Source organism: Pseudorasbora parva, chromosome 16 (assembly GCF_024679245.1).
Source record: "Pseudorasbora parva isolate DD20220531a chromosome 16, ASM2467924v1, whole genome shotgun sequence".
Classification (NCBI taxonomy): domain Eukaryota; kingdom Metazoa; phylum Chordata; class Actinopteri; order Cypriniformes; family Gobionidae; genus Pseudorasbora; species Pseudorasbora parva.
In genome coordinates, this window is record NC_090187.1 from 25687170 (window position 1) to 25705642 (window position 18473).

At 40.8% G+C, this 18473-nt stretch overlaps 1 protein-coding gene and 1 long non-coding RNA gene across 7 annotated transcripts in view; both read right to left on the reverse strand.

Annotated features, from left to right (window-relative positions):
* Positions 1-4662: 4662 nt before the first annotated feature.
* The window catches only part of shank3a (SH3 and multiple ankyrin repeat domains 3a), a 462280-nt gene continuing 448469 nt past the window's right edge, over positions 4663-18473 (reverse strand). For 5 of the 6 annotated variants that reach the window (XM_067420065.1, XM_067420067.1, XM_067420068.1 and 2 more), the window contains 6 exons: positions 17399-17479; positions 16659-16682; positions 13026-13150; positions 12627-12732; positions 10041-12501; positions 4663-5848 (listed from right to left, as the gene is read on the reverse strand). In XM_067420065.1, coding sequence (XP_067276166.1) covers positions 5299-5848; positions 10041-12501; positions 12627-12732; positions 13026-13150; positions 16659-16682; positions 17399-17479 — 3347 coding nt within the window. In that variant the 3' untranslated portion in view covers positions 4663-5298. The remainder of the gene's footprint in view (positions 5849-10040; positions 12502-12626; positions 12733-13025; positions 13151-16658; positions 16683-17398; positions 17480-18473) is intronic. The other variant, XM_067420066.1, reaches the window with a different exon arrangement.
* On the reverse strand, positions 13376-15833 carry LOC137043717 (uncharacterized). Its single transcript, XR_010898562.1, has 3 exons — positions 15547-15833; positions 14859-14925; positions 13376-14815 (listed from the first exon to the last, which is right to left on the reverse strand). It is a non-coding gene; the product is annotated as an uncharacterized lncRNA (long non-coding RNA).

The window sequence follows — 18473 nt, forward strand, 5'->3', positions numbered from 1 at the left end:
AAAACTAGATGTCAGTAGTCTCAAGATTTCCAGGAGGTGGCACCATAGTGCTGGTTCCAACAGCATTTATTCTCTACAAACCTCAAAGAAAAGCTAAAAAAAAAAAAAACGATAATTACTTTTTTGGCACATTTGTTCATTTCCTTTCATCTCCTTCTAGAAGAACAACTATAATATAATGTACATGACATAAAATCAATATGAAAGATGAAAGTAGGCCTATGAGTGATGTGTACGGAATGAAAATCACAGCTCGCGAGTTATCAGAAGACGAGAGGACGAAAACTGGTACATATGGCTCAGAAATGCAGTTCCAAGTCTTCAGAGTGGGACGACATTCACAAAAACATACGCACACTTTTGTTCTTCTGGATGGATGCTAAGGGGAGGGGCAGGATGGGGAAATTAAATAGGTCATTTTTAAATCGAAATTGATTTAAAGGGGAATATTGTATGCAAAAGCTAACTGTGGTTTTAACAAGGAATCTGTGTGTGTATCTGGGGATCTGAAAGGTAGGGTCAGGGCTCGTCTGCATTGGAGCACATATAAGTAATTCACAGTTATAAGAAGGGGCCTGACTCCAAATGGCCCCTCAACATCTTCATTCAAGCCCTTGTACAGTCAAACAGACTGACGGTGTAATGCAGAGTGGCTGTTTTAGGAGGGGAGGCCAGGATTTCTGTTATTGAGCTAAATGATTTTCTTGCAGAAAATAGTATCTGAGATGAGGGAATAAACTTTAGTCAGAGTAACCACCATATGTATGATACATTAGCACAAATGAGGCTATGAGGTGATAAAAGTACAGTCTGTTCAAAGTTTTACTGTCTTAGGGTCATAGCTCACATTATGTCCCTTCAAAACCCTTAATTCCTGCTGGAAACACCATATCAGTGATAAGTAATATTAATAAAAAAGAATCAGTATCAATAAATTAATAATAATATATACACACACACTGACCAGGCATAACCTTATGACCACCTTTCTAATATTCCAAATACCCCCCTTTTGCAAAACAGCCCTGACCTCTCGAGACATGGACTCTACTAGACCCCTGATGATGTGCTGTGTTATCTGGCACCAAGATGTTAGCAGAAGATTATTTAAGTCCTGTAAGTTGTAAAGTGGGGCCTCCATGGATCGGACTTGTTTGTTCAGCACATCCTGCAGATGCTCGATTGGATTGAGATCCAGGGAGTTTGGAGGCCAAGTCAACACCTCAAACTTGTTATTGTGTTCCTCAAACCATTCCTAAACTATTTTTGCTTTGTGGCAGGGCGCATAATCCTGCTGAAAGAGGCCACAGTCACCAGGGATACCATGAAAGGGAGTACATGGTCTGCAACAATGCTTCAGTAGGTGGTACCAAAGTAACATCCACATGTATGGCAGGACCCAAGGTTTCCCAGCAGAACATTGCCCAAAGCGTCACACTGCCTCTACTGGCTTGCCTTTTTCCCATAGTGCATCCTGGTGCCATGTGTTCCCCAGGTAAGCGATGCACACGTACCCGGCTATCCACGTGATGTAAAAGAAAACGTGATTCATTGCTGCCTTTGCCCCGTGGTCCAGTTCTGCTGCTCACTGTTGGTGCTTTTGTCTGACGGGTCAGCATCGACACCCTGACTGGTATGCAGTCCCATACGCAACAAACTGTGATGCGCTGTGTATTTCAACACCTTTCTATCAGAACCAGCAGTAACTTCTTAAACAATTTGAGCTACAGTAGCTCGTCTGTTTGATTGGATCACACGGGCCAGCCTCCGTTCCATTCCCATGAATGAGCCTTGGCCGGCCCATGACCCTGTCGCCGGTTCACAACTGTTGCTTTCTTGGACCACTTTTGATAGATACTGACCACTGCAGGCCAGGAACATCCCGCAAGAGCTGCAGTTTTGGAGGTGAGGGGAAAATGTTCACTTGCTGTCTAATACAACGATTCCCAAACCTGTCCTGGACCCCTAGCACTGCACATTTAGCATGCTTCCCTCATCAGTCTGAGGAGGGAGACGTACAAAATGTGCAGAGCTGGGGGCAGTGCTCCAGGACAGGTTTGGGAACCACTGGTCTAATATATCCCACCCATTAACAGGTGCCACGATGAAAAGATAATCAGCATTATTCACTTTACCTGTCATAATGTTATGCCTGATCCGTGTATGTGTGGTTGTGTGCTATTATATATACACACACACACAAACAAATACTGGATACATTGATCAAATTACCTTGGCCGTGCAATTAATCTTTAAAAGCAGTAATAAATCAATTTGTTAAATGTAATATTTTGCAAATCCAAAATTAATAGCCATTTTTCATCTAATTTTCACCTAAATTCACAATAGATTTTTTTATTCCTTGTAAATTCAGTTGTAGAATGCCCGTCCCATATTGAACTACAGAATCAGATTAAGACGACTGACACCCGTATTTAGCTGCAGTATGAACAGGCTGTACTTTAAATCACTCGCATATTCTTTTTTTTATTCATGTCAAGATAAATATGGCATCTACTCAATATTGCTCCTACAGAAGGGGCTTTCCTACACAGTGTTACTGGCGTGTCATCAAAAAACACTCATCTAATGAAGCACCGAGAAGGCGTTTTCGTCCTTGGCTGATTTTTAGATGACCATTGGGTGAAGCTTTAACTCTTTCTGCCGTCACAGTCTGTTTAGAAAACACACAAGTCTGAGTAGGACCGATAGTGCACAGAATAGAAACGAGCGTCAATGTGTCTGTGTTTGCATGTCCCAGGTTTTTTTTTAAATATGCAAACAGTTCATATGCATCTGTTGAGCCCTAATGGAGGGTAGAATCAGACAGGTGGGAATGAATGGCTTGAAATGCTAGCACCTTGTTTTGTGCAAATCACCCCCGAACTCCATACAAAGAGTAAAATCTTCACCTTTTTTGACAGGTGGTTAACTATGCATATATGCCAAACATTCATATATAGATCTATATATTTTTTGATTTTTAAAAATGTATATGAAAACTATCATATATACATTGCTTGTGATTGATATAAAAAGCAAATATTTTAGTCATTTGACCATATATATACAGCTGCAGGATCTCTGGGATTTTTTTTGATTGATTGTTTTTTTTCTTCATTAAATCTTTTGTCCTTAGCTTCATCTTTTAAATAATTTTCATTCTAAAATTTATTCTACATGAATTGATAAAAATTCTTCTAAGCATCATATTTCACAAGCTACAAAATCCACCTATGAGGAGAAAAAAAACATTAATAAAGAAATAAAAAAACAAATAAGCCAAATGCTGCTTACAGCAGGTTACCATATAAGCCATACGGTGGAAACTTTTACAATTATAGATTCTTCCTTCTGGTTTGTTTATGAGATGTTGAAGACCAGTCATTACCATCCAGATAAGCTGCAATATTACAGATGTTTCTCGTCCCACAGTGGTTCTGTCATGCACACCTCACACATTTGTTTACACACTCGCTTGCACGCACACTTATTGCAGTTTCTTATTCAGAATTTCTTATTACCAGATTAAGAAGACTTTTGATTTAGCAAAGTCATGTTTGGATAAGAAACTAGTGTGGTTGTGTGCATGAAAGCATGTTACTGTATTGGGGACACCTTTTTTTTTTGTTTTATATGAAAAATTACAAACGAAAAATAACAAATGGTCTGTGTGGAGGGTTCAAACATGAACACACACCGAGCACCCCACTGTGGGATGTTCAATTAAAGATGGAAGACCAGGTTCTGTAAAACTATAAGAAACAAATGCAAAAAAGAGGTGGTACAATGCAAATCAAACAAACCAGTCAACTGTCATTCCGTATGGTGATGTAACGTTTCATGCTACAGTCCATCATAAAAGGATAGCCATCAAAAAAATCTTTTTCAAGAGTGTTTTTTGTCTTTATATATATATATATAATATCATATATAAGTTTTATATTTATGACAAAAATGTTATATTCATATATCTATATACTTTTTTCCTGTCAAATATATATGTATATAATTGGTAAAAATGAGTAAATTATTGGTGGAATAAATCATCTAGGGAGAGAGACAGGTGCAGTTTTGCACAGTCCATCCTGTTTGCGGTCCCTCTCCATTTTCAAAGCTATTTAAATACATTGAGATATTCTATCTAATGTCATATTTCCTTTGGAAACCCAAAGTAAGAGTCTGATTATGAAAAAAAAGCCACTAGTATTGGTTAAACATTCTCCGAGTGTAGTACGTCCCTCAGCCAGAAGGGGGCAGGCGGTAGACAGAGAGGATCCGGCCACGCCCAGTCTGCTCATCCACTCCTAAAAAAATACTCTGAAAGGCAACTGAACTTCCTTTTCTCAACAGCATCCCTCCTTTTTTCTGGTTTAATGATGCAGTGGTAAGAAGCGAAGAAGTAAAGTGGGAAAAAATGGATTTGGGAAAAAGGGATTAGTGGGTGTTTATCATGCAAATAAAACTGCAGAATCAATTATGAGATGTTCTGCATGGGCTTTGTTCAGACAAACACAAGTTTTGGTCTGTTTGTAGTATATTTTGGACAGCAAACAACCACATAAAATCTTAATTTTCAAACTACATTTGTTGTAGGTGGTTTGAAATTGGATTAGGATGCAGTGTGAATTTAAGGTAGTTTTCCCCAATTCAGGATGAAATTTGTAAACCCCCATTTTTTTTAACTATATAGTGAATAGTAAAAGAGTGAACAGCTGAGTGGTTTTGGCATTTCCAAAAATGTGCAGCACCACGACAAGAATCCATGACGAACATGTGCAGAGGCAGCATTTCCAGATTGCATTACTGAATATTGTCTGAAAAAGCAGATCTGATTTCATCAGTCAGTCCTAAAGATTTGATTTGTGTGCAGTGTGAACAAAGCCAATTCGATCACTAATTCACAGCCCCGTCCAAACACACAGCACCCATGTGATTGGATGCTGGCAGTGAGATGGGAAGGGCTTAAGATAGTGCTACAAAAATAGCATGGAGCAAACACCCACTCCACCAATGATGATTTAGTGGGATTACTTAAAGCTGAAGTGTGTCATTTTTGTGCCAATCAGAAACTGCAAAACGAATGACTGCATTCAAATTGTTTTCCAAATGTGCTATTGCTTGCAGATTGGTTGGGACGCTCAAATGAACAGAGCAATGTTTTGAAGGTAATATTAAGCATTTTAACGTCAAAATGACACACTTTGGCTTTAAAGTTCAAACAGCACAAGGAAATGAAAAAGACAAGCAAATAATAAAATAAAATAAAACTAGCTACAGGCAGAGGGAGGCGCATGGTCAACTCTCCAGCAGCAGTTTAAGAGCGCGCTCAATGTTCATGCGATGGCCGACGCGTGTCACGCCCAGCTCAGCGAAGTCTTCCTTGGTCAAAGCGGGCAGATGGGAGCCCTCGATCTCATGCTCTTGGAATCGCTCCCGGTGTTCGGCCAGGTTAATGCTGGCCAGCCAGTCGCCCACGTCATACTTGTTCCACAGGTGGAGGGGCTTCTGGTGGAACGGCCGAAGGGCAAGCAGTGGCGAGGGCATGCCTGGCGAGGGGGCGGGAGAGGGAGAGCGACTCCGTGCACTGGAACTCCTCATGACGAAACGCACTTCTTTTGGTTCGTGAGGGAGACTGAGGCTTGATGATTTAAGGATGGTGGGGGGTGTGATGGGGGAAGTGGCCAGACCAAAGCCCCGGATGGGTCCTAGAGGATCCGAGCGGTCCGGGGAACCGGGGCTAGGCGTCCGGCGGGTCACTGGGTAGCGGCTGCCTGGTCTGATGGTGTAGGTGGTGCCGTAGCCTCTCTGAGAGATAGTATGGAGCTCCCCCAAACTGCTGAAGAGTCTACAAGTGTGGAACAGAGAAAAGGAAGGGGGAGAGAGGATGAAAGTCAACTTTTTTAAGAGAAGCGGCAGGTATGAGTCCTGAGATTCAATGGCTCTTTCTCGCGCAGTTTTAGTAACGGCATCAGCTATGTTAGGACTCTATGCTTTGAGTTAGACGTGACAAAGGCATTAAACTAGTGTTAGTGAGATGCTTCATTAATGTGTTTAAGCTGTAACAGTAGAAGTGCAAAGGTGCCACAGACCTGTGAGATAGAGAATACTTACAGAATATTTTAGATTAGAATATGTAAAGATAGAGAAAATACCTAATACGAGTTTTTACAGAGTGAAATCAAATCTAAATTCCTGAATGAGTCCCTTTATAGTTATTTTTGTTTGGAGAGTTTATATTTCATGTCATACAACTAAAATTAAAATGGTTTCCTTCCTAAAATGCACCCTATTTATACTGCAAAAAACCCCAACAACTATTATGAGTTTTGGCATTTAAAAAAATATCTACTGCTATATTGATAATAAGGTTTCATTTGTTAAAATGAGTTAACTACATTAATTAACATGAAAAAACAACAACAATGCTAAATACTTCTGAAGTATTTATTAATCTACTGATGCATTTTGACAGTAACATTAAAATTAACAAAGATTAATAAATGCTGTAACAGGTTAGTTAAATGTTAGTTACATTAACCAATGTTAACTAATGGGACCTTATTGTAAAAAGTTACCATTTCGAATTCTTTAAAAATATTTTTTTTGTAATTGGTAATTTTGTCTTTGTTTTAAAGATTTTTCAATATTTAAGCAAAAAATTAGACAAAACACTATCATATTCTATGGCATACTGCTTCAAGTATTTTTTTCTTGGACAGAGAAAAAAAATCTGATTAATTTAAGATTATTATTACTTTCTACTTACATTTAGTCAAAAGTAGCATAAACTAAACACACACTTGACCAAATGCATATACAATACATTTTAATTTCAGCTGTTGACTAAAATAATTTGTGAAGCTTGTCAAGACTGACAGTGTATAATCTTCTAGTTGAATTGTAAACAGACTGATGTTGTTTTTTTCCAGTTCTGCACGCTACAACTGTAACTGTGAGCACCGAAGTGAAGATCAGACATAATTACTCCGTAAACAATCAATGGTAATGACTGGGGTGTTACGTGAGTTTGAATGAAATCTGAATGAAATGTATAACATGTTTAAATTTACACCAATTTTATGAGCATTATACAGCAGAACACTGAAAGCACAACCAAACATGCACCACATGAGAAATAATAGAAGAGGACAGTTGACAGATGTAGAGACACGCATACCACCTCAACCTTCAAATTACATATGATGTATAATTTTTAAAATACATAACAATATAGGATTAATGGGGTTATATATATATATCTATATTATCCTTAAATCCTATAATACTATACATGTTGTATGTATGTATGTATGTATGTATGTATGTATATATATATATATATATATATATATATATATATATATATATATATATATATATATATATATATATATATATATACACACACAACATGTATAGTATTATAGGATTTAAGGATAATATAGATATATATATATAACCCCATTAATAAACCCCAACTTTATATTTTAACGTGACTAGCCAAGTCAGTCATATGCACCCGGGTGAAGAGGACAGAATTTATTTAGCAATATGGATGCAAGCTCTGATCATTATCTATCATATCTGTAGAAGCATCCAATGGAGAATCTTAAGTAAAACAGATTGAATCAGATCTGAATTGTTCAAATCCATTTGCCTGTGTAACTTGATGATTGAGGACAATTAAGCAGCCAATGAGAACCATGGGAAAGCTGCGTTGAGAGGGGCCTGGCCAAATTAGCATAAGGTGGGTCAGTAGATGAGGAAGGGTGGATGATGATCATGGCTTGACTTAGAGGTTTGGAAACAGACAGAAAAAAGAGATGAGATGATTCATGCGCACTTACACAGGTGCCCGGCTCTTCTGGGCTTAGCCTCAGATTCAGCTCTAGACAGAGCAGCGTAGCATGCAAAGAGAGAGAGTGAGAGAAATATAGAGATAGAAAGGGGGGAGAGAGAGTGGGGGGGATGGAGAAAGAAAGAGAGGGGGGGGGGGCAATGAGAGAGTGAGAGAGAGAGAAAGAGAGAGAGAGAGAGAGAGAGAGAGCGGTCGGTTAGCATCAGTCCATGACAGAACAAAAAACAAACACCACACACTTCACATCCTCAACAATGTCAATCGAATGCAAACCAAATGCATAGCGAGACAGACCAGAGCGTAGCTATCCCCAGACATCAGCTTTCAAAAGTGGAAAATGCACATATTCACTCAATATCAATAATGACTGACTTTTTTTTAAATTATGTGAAATTAAAGTATTTATTAGAAAACATCTTGTGTCTGGGGTAAGGTGCCGTTCTGGTCAAATGAAACAAAAATTAAGTAAAAAACAAATGAACAAATATGTATGACAAAATAAACAATGCATAAAACGACATGAGCAACCATTTTTCTAAGAAGAAGCCGGAGAAGTCACTGTGTTAGAATAATTAAAGGATGAAAGTGTCAAAAAAACTACAGAAATGAAACACTCAGCGAGCACAGTAAGCTTGGACAGCATGTCTGAATGACAGGAGAGAAAAAGAAGCTATGCAGAATGAGAGGAATGAGAGATTACTATTATGATGACACTGTGATGATGATTATGTTGGTTTTATGTTAGATTATCTAGTGACAAATGACTTACTTTCAGCTGGTATAATTAAGCAATTAGATGTATTACAATGAATAAAAAGCATTTCCTTTACACAGGGTTTCGACGAACATAGGGTTTTAAGGAGTAGCGTATCTCAAAACCCTTCTGTGAGTAACATGGGTTAAATAAACACATTTATATTGTACGATATTGCGAAAAATCATCAGTCACACATGGACCCACATACATACAGCTAGCACAGTGCCATAAAGAAGCAGGCCACAGGGAAAAGATGACTGAGTTAGATGTGCCAGGTTTTAGAAAGTGAAGGGTCAAAGCCTGAGATGGTGCATGACCTCAGGCTATCTGTTACCTTGTGAACACCCAAATGGCAAAAGACAAGAGGGACATAAAGAAGCACTTTGTGGTTAAAATCCAATTAATGTCAATGTAGTCACCCTAGTGCATGTCATTGAGAATGTCTTTTGAGTTGCATCATGTATTGTACAGTGAAGGTGTCATAGCAGAATTGATGACAAAACAGATTCACTGAAACAGATTCAAGAAAACTGTCAAGGGACAGACATTTTGGTTGATTTGCCAGGGTGGACAAGGGAACACAAGGACCTGCAGAAGTTGTTAATAAAACCAAGAGCAATGTAAGCAAAAGTGATTGATTATGGGATTAGTGAATTGTTAAAGAATAGAAAATAAAAGGAATGACATTTGATTTACCCTAGTGGCTAAAAGCTAAGGTTTACTGTCTTCCATGTCCTTGTCACATCTGTTGGGATATAAAGGACTTCCGCTGTATTTGAGGATATAAGCAAAATAGTACAAAGCTGGTGCTTTAAAAAATCAAGACAGAAAAAACATTGCCCTTTGAGCTCTTATATGAAACAACTTTACACTAATTAATAATTTAAACTGTCCCTGCAGCTCTGGTTATGTGTATTTATGGATCTACAGAAATGTCTACAGTATATCACTCTATCTATTGTTTACGGTTTGTATAGTAGAGCTTTGAGATCAGCCTGAGGCCGTTCTACATTACTTACCAGTGGTTGTCGAATGCTGAGATAGTTCTGGGGCTCCAAACGTCTCAATGAAGAAAGCATGTTAAACATTAATACTTAATATTTCTAAATATGTACGAATTTTTAAGGTTCTGGATTAGCTTTTTTACATGCTTTGTGGCATGTCATTTTCATGAGGATCGTGTTTATGTTCTTTTTATTTCATATTTCTTGAATACAAACTGTGAGTTTAACTTAAACATTGTTATTCAGATTTGGGAAAATAATTGCACACGGTAAATGTTCTCACAACTATTTAACCAGGAAACTTAAATCAATAGGAACTTTGTCGCTTTAGAAAATGTGTTGAAATTATTTTCATGGGTGTCTTGTTTCAGTTGCTAAATTGATTTACTTTTGCTCTTCTGTAGGATTCATGCCTTACCTTGCACCAACCACAGGCGATTTCCTTCCGGGGTCAAGTGAAGCTCCAAGTGGTTCTTCCCCAAGTGAGCGTGTGTCCTTGTTCAGCTGCTGCAGCCGTGAGCTGAGTTCACTGATCACAGTGGGCTTGCCTTCTTCTGCCCCTGCAAGCGGACGGGGTTCCACAGGGTCCCCCCACAACTTGGAGCGTCTCTGGAAGAGGTAGCGGGGTCTGGCCGGGCCTGAGGCTCCCGCAGCAGCAGCCAGCGCAGCCGCGTGCTGCTGTGAGAGCAGTTCGCTATCAGATGACTGCTTAAGCAGGGGGTCCCTGAATGTCACCGGGCCCTTGCTGAGCTGGGACTTGAGCTTTGGCTTTGGAGGCACTGGCGGCTTATCAAGAATGAACGTCTGGCCATCTGCGTGGGTTGTGTAGGTGTCCGTGGGCTCGCCGCTTTCCGAGGACAGTGTAGACATGCTGGATACAGTGGAGATGGTGCTCGTGGTCTCCAGGTGGTGATCGCTGGAGCTACGAGTGTCTACCTCTTCCACCCCGGAGTCAGCAGCAGACTCTGGGCCCAGGTGGGACTCAGATGGCTTCCCTGAGGCTGCTTGTGGGCCACTGCTAGCGGGGACCTGTGCTGCGACCGCTGTTGGAGGGGCAGGGGGTGGGGGTGGAGCTGAGGGCAGGGCAGAAGGGGTTGTCTGCACCAACATAGGAACAGGAGGTACTGCAGTTTCAGGTGTCTTTCCAAGAAGGCCATTGGAAAATTCATCCGGTGGAGGAACCACACCAATTTTACGGAGCTCCTCTCGCGTCTCCTCATCACTGGAGGAGAGCATGGCAGGTGGCAAGGTGACTGTGTAGGGATCGACATCTTCCTCGGAACTACCCTGAGCCAGTGTTTTATCTGAGGCCGGGCTGGGAGATGGCTGGGAAGCTGGAGTTGTGGCTGGAGGTGGAGTTGATATTGAAGAAGCATCAGGACCAGGGGACTTGGCGCGTTTTATTTCGGCCAACATGGGTTTTGGGCTTTCTGACAATGCCCCCTTAGGAGAGGGGACAGTGTGCTCTGGGCTGGGCCCAACGGCCTGCCCATTACTCGTAGCATGAACCATGATAAGACCAGCAGTTTTCTGCTGAGATGTGTCCATGATGCTGATGATCATACTCTTCTTGTCCTCAATTTTCCTCTCCTCCTTCCTTTCTGTCCTTGTTTCTAACTCTTTCCTGGTAGATATGGGACTTCCCCACTGAATTTTGCTGGTGGGGGCAGAGGTCTCGTAAATTCTTTTTGCTGCAGGGGAAAAGGGAGGTGAGGTGAACTCACTCTCTGACCGCTCAGCCTCTTTGGTCTGGGTCTCCATATACAGCACCCCTCCAGCAGCTTCGTGTTTAGTTCTGGGCTCAGGACTGCTTGAAGGGGACTGACTCTGGGAGGTTAATGCTCGTTCCCTTGCGGCCAGCGCAAGTGCCAATGGAGAGTTGGGGTCCAGGGGCTTACCCGTCAACGGGTGAATGAAGGTGGTACCCCCGGGAGAGGGACGCAACGCCAAGGCGGGAGGAGGCAACTGACCAAGTTCACGTGAGAGCATTCGTTCATCGACAGAACGTGATGGTGTGAGTGAGGGGGCCTCTGGGGGTGGTGCTGAACTGCCCTCCATAGTGCCCACTGATAGGAAGACTGTAGATTTTCGTCTCTCCTCAAGACGACGTTCCCGGTCTTTCACGGCATCAGCAATCGCGGCAGCAAAAGGTCCTTTTCCTTGCAACAGTCCCTCAGCCTGAGCTTGACTGCGTTCCTTCAACAGCTGCTGCTGCTGCTGATAGAAATCAGCCCTGCTGGTGTGGTGGGCAGCTAGGCGCCCAGAGGGAGAGTGCTCTCTCGCATGGATGGATGCCAGTGCTAGTGAGGCTCTCTCCTGAGCATCTTCCACCTGCAGTTGCTTTACAAGTGGGCTCTTCCGCCGCTGTGGCTTGCTGGGAGGTGGCATGAACAGGCCTACACTGAACTGACCCACATTGGCATAGGGGTTATCGATGATTCGACCTTTCCGCTTGATTCTCTCGGGCGGAGTTGAGACAGGACCTGGCTTGGGGATGTCAGTAGGCTCCACGGGGAGGTGGGAGGAGTCCTGCAGGATGATCATGGAGCGGGCTTTCTTCTGCCGATCCATGTGGGAGGCATGGCGAGGCGGCTCATAAAGCTCAGCAGACATTGTCTGTGGCAAAGCGTGCAGTCTTGGCTCAGAGCCTGGTCTAAAACTGGAACGGCTGGGGTCATGAATGCGGCCAGGGGGAGGTGGTGGGCAGAACGAAGGAGGGGGTCCAGTATCTAGATAGTAAAGTGAGGGGGGAGGTGGGGGGGCCATTTGGGGAGGTGGAGGAATACTATGGCTCTCTCTCAGGCTGTCCGTCATGGAGGAGCTCCGTGGAAACCTGTGTTCCGCTGCCAGGGCAGATAGTCGATCCTCTTCGGTTGCTCCTGCATAGAGAGACAGATAGATGTATACAAATATTTTGGGTTTTGTCTGAGCTTGGATGTGCAAAAAGTGTGCAATTTTTTGTAGATAACAAATAGAGCAGTGTAAAAGATTTCTGAAGGATTACCAAAAGACTTTGTTCTAGCCATGCTTTTCGGCAGCTGCATGTGGGCTTTTTCCAACGCTGGATGAAGAGCACCATGAAGAGCAAGTCCTTGCCGCTCAAAAAGAGACTGTACAAAAACAGAGAAAACATTTACGCTTAAAAGGTAAAGCAAAAAATTATGTTGTCATTATCAGTGTTTCTCCTGGCTGTTGTTATAGTAAGAGGCTTTAGCCCTGCTGAAAGTACCAGCATGGCTAGTAACAAGCATATATCATGTTGACTTACATGCTTGTAAACAGTAAAACTATGCTGGTACATTAGACCAGCATCGAACCTTACAGAAATCATTTTTTTATTTAGAATTTTTTTAGAAGATTCTTTCTCATAAATTTGAGTGCATGTGCACATACTGTATCTTACACTGATTTCTGCTGGTGTCATTCGGCGACTTGTAGGACGCTGCTTTACCGTGGCTGCTCTGTAGTCCGCCTCTACCTTTGGCCTCAGAACTGTCTCCTGAGAGGCCAAAATCTCATCTAGCCTTTCTGTTAAAAAACACATACAAAAAGTTCATTACACACATCCACACAAATAGTACTCAAAAGGTGTAATATGAATCACATTTGATCACAAACTTAAAAATGAAATAATGACAAAGTAAATATATTAAACAGAAATGCTTACTGACATTAAAATTAATTAACACAATGCCACAATGCATCATTGTTTCTCATTTATGGCAAAAGGTATAGAAATGTATGTATGACACAATAGCTGTGTCCCAATTCAAGGGCTGCGTCCTCTGAAGGCTGTGTCCTTCGAAGTGCGCGGCCGACGCGGCCTTCAAAGGACGCACCGAGACTTGTTTACAGTGGAAGGTATAGCGGATTGCGTCACCGCGGCGCGACGAAGGCTGTCCCAATTCAAAGGTCCTTCGAAGGCTCCTTCAAAATAACGCCTGCAAATGCGTCCTTCTTTTCCCGTGAAACGAAGGATACTCGGATGGATGCTTCGCAGCCTTGCCAACCCCAGAATTCATTGCGCGCCGCGACGTCAGATTTTTTTTTTAAAGAAAGCCAGATTACACATAAATGGAACGTAAGCATTGGGATTCAATTTACTCCAGTAGCCTTATCTAATGATAAATAAAAAAAAAATGCAATAAATATTCAAATGTCGACTAATATGTAACCAACATGCGAGTTTATATAGTTTATACTCTTTATTATGTACATAAATGGACGGAAGTGAACATCTTTAGTTGTTTTGTTGTTAGGCAGTTCAGTTTGTTACTGCTACTCTTCAACGGCAGCTGTCACAGTTGCTAAACATTACAAATGCTGCAACAAAAAATGTATTTACTCTGTATTTGAGTTTAAACTTCATCTCAGCGGCAAATATTGTAGTTCAATGAAAAACTGACTTTATATACATGGATATAAGATTTTGATATTGTTTAAAAAATATGAACATTATAGAATCCAAAAATAAAATACACTAAAATAGTCTCAAGATCCGGGATAGGAACCATTGGTCCTGGAGGGCCGCTGTTCTGCAGAGTTCAGCTCATAGAACAGTTATGCATGTTAAAATATGTTATGGTTTGATTTTGAGGATGTAAGTTCATTTAATTTATTCATCACTCTTTCTGAAAACATCTAAGCGACATGGCAGCAGTCGACTGAGTCAGCACTGCAAACCTGTTGGACAGGTGGAAATATGCGCTGATCCAAGATGATGTCCCGCTGCTATACCAGGGTCTCTATTGTGCAGCCCATCCAGGGTCTCCACCCTGCTCAATAAAAGTCTACATAAAACCCTTTCTTCCATTATTTTTTATGTACAGTTCATTTAACATTTTATTTAGTTTTTCCCATCTTAAACGTAACTTATCTTGTAAATACTTGTAAACAAGTACTGTAAATATTTTTTTTAGAACAATTTGTTTCATTTACAAATTAATTGACATGACAAAAATGTAGCCAACAGAATAATTTATTTCATTTAAAAAACTTGCATGACAAATATGTAAACAATTTATTGGTTTCATTAAAAAAAAAAATTTGCATTACAAAAATAAACAATGCAGAGAAATAACTTTTTATTTACAAATAAAAAATGAAGTCCCTCTGAAATGGGCCTAGCGACGCCCATGGTCCTCAGGGGTGAAGGCCATGAGGACAGGAGGGTTAGAATGCCTGTCCCAACACCTCATCCATGAGGACAGGAGGGTTAGAATGCCTGTCCCAACACGTCATTCATGAGGACAAACCATGGCCAAGTTTTTCACTCCCTCACCTGTCCCAGGACACTTGCAATCCTAATGCAGAGAAAATAAACATTCCTGTTAAAAACAACAAACACAACAGCAATATATGTCAGCAAAGATGTGTCTATTAACTTGCATACATGTATTTTTTTTAGTTGTCCCAATTTTTTTTGTATACCTGCAAGGCAGGGGTGGAATTTTAAATATATGATGCAGCTATACATTTTGTATACATGTATTATACATGTATACAAAATACTCCAGAAATCATATTTCTAGATACTCAAATTTGGTTAAAACATTTGTAGACAAAGCTTTAATGATAGACTATTGTTATCAACTGGATAAGGAGGGCTATAAGTAAAGGATAATGTACACCCAGCCTGTTGTTATCGCAGAATAAACCCCGACAGAGTGATCAGTGATCAGTGTCAATCCACACTGGCCGAGTTTTTCGGCCGGGTAAATAAATACTAATTTGCTGCCCTTATTTTAATAAAGCTGTCTGCTAACTGCTCCATAAAACAAAACAAAATATTAACGTTACATCAGATCACCTAAGGATAAAGCCTCAGTGGTAACGCAGGCTTCAAGTTCACGTTAAGAAATAAAGACCCCAGGTTTTTAACACGTTTGGTTGGTTATTTAAGTAAATTAAAACACAATACTTACATTTATATTTGTATTCCTCTGCCGTGGGATGGGCTAGGCTGCGAAGAATCCGTTCTATCCTTCGCGTTCCGGGGAGATAGGGTTGCCAAGTCTCTGCAACAAAACTAACCCAAAACTCCCAATGCAATTTTCTCCATTGAACGGCCAAATTCTCCCCTGAATATGTGCGTTTGGGGATGGTGGAGCGACGAAATCGTACTTACAGGGTTAAAAATCAACCCGTGGAAATATTTTTTTACCCGCAACAACAACATAAAAGTAGCCCAATTCGGCGTGAAAACCGCGGACTTGGCAACACTGACGGCAGGCCGCATTAGAAGGTTCCTTCGAATTGGGACAGCCTCGTCGCTCTGCGGTGACGCAATCGGCCTTCAAATGCGGCCTTAGGAGGATGCAGCCCCTGAATTGGGACACAGCCAAAAGCTCAGTTCCAACCTATAGATCTGCCTGCTGTCTACTTGAGCAGTGCCATTCACACAGGATGCATTCTTCTTTTGAAGTTTGGCAAGGTGTTTACAAAAAAATAATACAAAAAATCAATAAATAAAATAAAAACAACAACAACAACAAAACAGATGGAGAGAGAATACATCCTGTGTGAATGGTCCCTAAGGCAGCATCCTAACTGAAATAGAACCTCATAAGTGACTAATTTGGAACACTCCACATGCCACACAAATTATGTTCTTCACATGAAGCAAATGAAAGGTGAAACTCACAATGAATTTCCATAGTTTGGCATTAGCACATGTTGCAACCCTAAGAGTTTGAGATATTCAAAAAAGCATGAAACATCATAATATAATTTTTTTTTTCTTATACTTATAAAATGATTGTATTTTTAATGTATTCAATTATTTTAATATATATAAGTGAATATAGAAGGTAATTTTAATATTTGAGCTTTTGCTATACCAAAGCCAGGCATTTTAAAAGACAGCATGAAGTTGCTGCCTTCGTGTTGAGAACGCCCCAAAAATGCTGCTCACTAGGTTTTGGAACAGAGCTAAATAAAGCATATTCCAGCATGAGCGAGGTGAAGATGGCTGCATACACATGTTGAATATTGCTGTGATTTTGTCGGTTTCTAAAAACATCGATGTGTAACTCACCCCCTCTTCTCCTCCTTGCAGAAGCTGAGCATGAAATAAATGTACAGAACACTTCTCCATTAAAGTCTCACAACAGAAAATGTCTGTCGATATGTGTTTCAGTGAGTGAACGTGAGTGTGAATGTGTGTACTGAACTCAGAGTACAGACTGAGCGAGAGAAAAAGACAGCTGATGTTACGAGCAGCCCAAATGGCTGCAGGAGGGAGATGATACAGTTAATAAATAAATAAGAGAGAGCAAAAGCGAGAAAGAAACAGATAGACAGAACATTTTTGCATCTGAGTATGTGCATGTTGTAAACTACCTATTTCAATAATCGACTATTTCATAATCTGACTAGTTGATTACATTTAATTCAAGAACGTGCAGTCTTTCAATAGGATAAATATTCAACAAATGTAACAGTTAAAATAACAATAGCCTTTTACTGCACAGAAATAGTTTGCATAATAATGGCACCGATGCGACAGTATTGCTTTAAAAGTTGTTGTTGAAGGCAGTTACAGAGGCAGTGTTTTGGTGGCTTTCATAGTGATAGATTTACTTCCCTGAGAGTTGTTTGTGCTAACAGCCTGCTAAAGCCCAGTAAAATGTAAGAATGCTAAAATTCCCTAATAATTTATCACCATCGAACCAAGAACTGGTGATTAAAATATTAAGCTAAGACAAAAAATAATAATAATAATAAAAAAAATTACTGCACAAATCAACCGTGTATGTTTGTTTGAGGGTGTCTTACCTAGCTCTTCAAGCTCAGCGGTCATGCTTTTGGACCTCAAGGTAAGGGTGGTGCTGGGCGCTCTTTTTGGAGGCGGGGGTGCTGTGGAGGAAAGGCAAGGAGTAGATGAGAAGATGGGATGGTGTGGCGTGGGGCCTTCATGGCTGCTGCCCATCGGCAGCTGCCAGCGCTTTTTCACCATCTTCATCCGAAGATCTCAATGTACCACACTGCCTCACCACGATTAAACTCTCTCCTGCCGTCTTTCTCTCTCTGACATGCAACATAGAATCATACAACTATCAAACATCTCCTGTGTGCGTAACCATCCAGAAACCCACTTCCTTCCTTGTTGGCCCTCTGATGGTAGAAATAAATACTTGTCTCCCAAATCCTTCATTTCACATTCATTCTCTTACAACCCAAAGGGTGGTCGAGTTTTCCTTTGTCTCTCTGAAACGAAACCTGATGCTTTATAGCCAAAGCATGATATCAACTCCTGATCAGCATAAAAAGAAGCACCAAGAAAACGAACAGAGTTCCAAGAGATCAGACACTTCTTTTGTCTTAATAACATCAGCGTAAAACTCCTCACTCCTTCAGCTAACAACCTTGCAGACTGGAGTGGAGCTCTGGAGAGCGAGAGAGAGAGAGAGATGGGGAGAGAAATACCAAGGCACTAATGCAATACTTACTTCAAACATGCATTGTAGTAACCATGGCAACTCTGGCAGGAGCAAGGCCTGGGTTTGTGCATTTAAACTGTGAGAATCAGTGTGTGTGAGTGAGTTTGTATGTGTGTGTGGGAGGATATAGCTACAAAACTAACAACAGACACTCCATTATTACTTCATCAGCAGTGTGTATAAGTGTGTGATAGTTTGCATAGCCCAGAGTTATGCAATAACTTTGCAGGTGACCATGATTTTGACATATAAGAACAACATTCTTATCGACAATAAGATTTTAGGATTGGCCTTAAAAGCTTCAACAACATATCACTTTGCTCTGATTGTAGGGATAATTATTTCTGTATCATGCTGTAGAGCATGCTGTCATGAGTTTGATTCCCAGGGAATGCATGAACTAATCAACT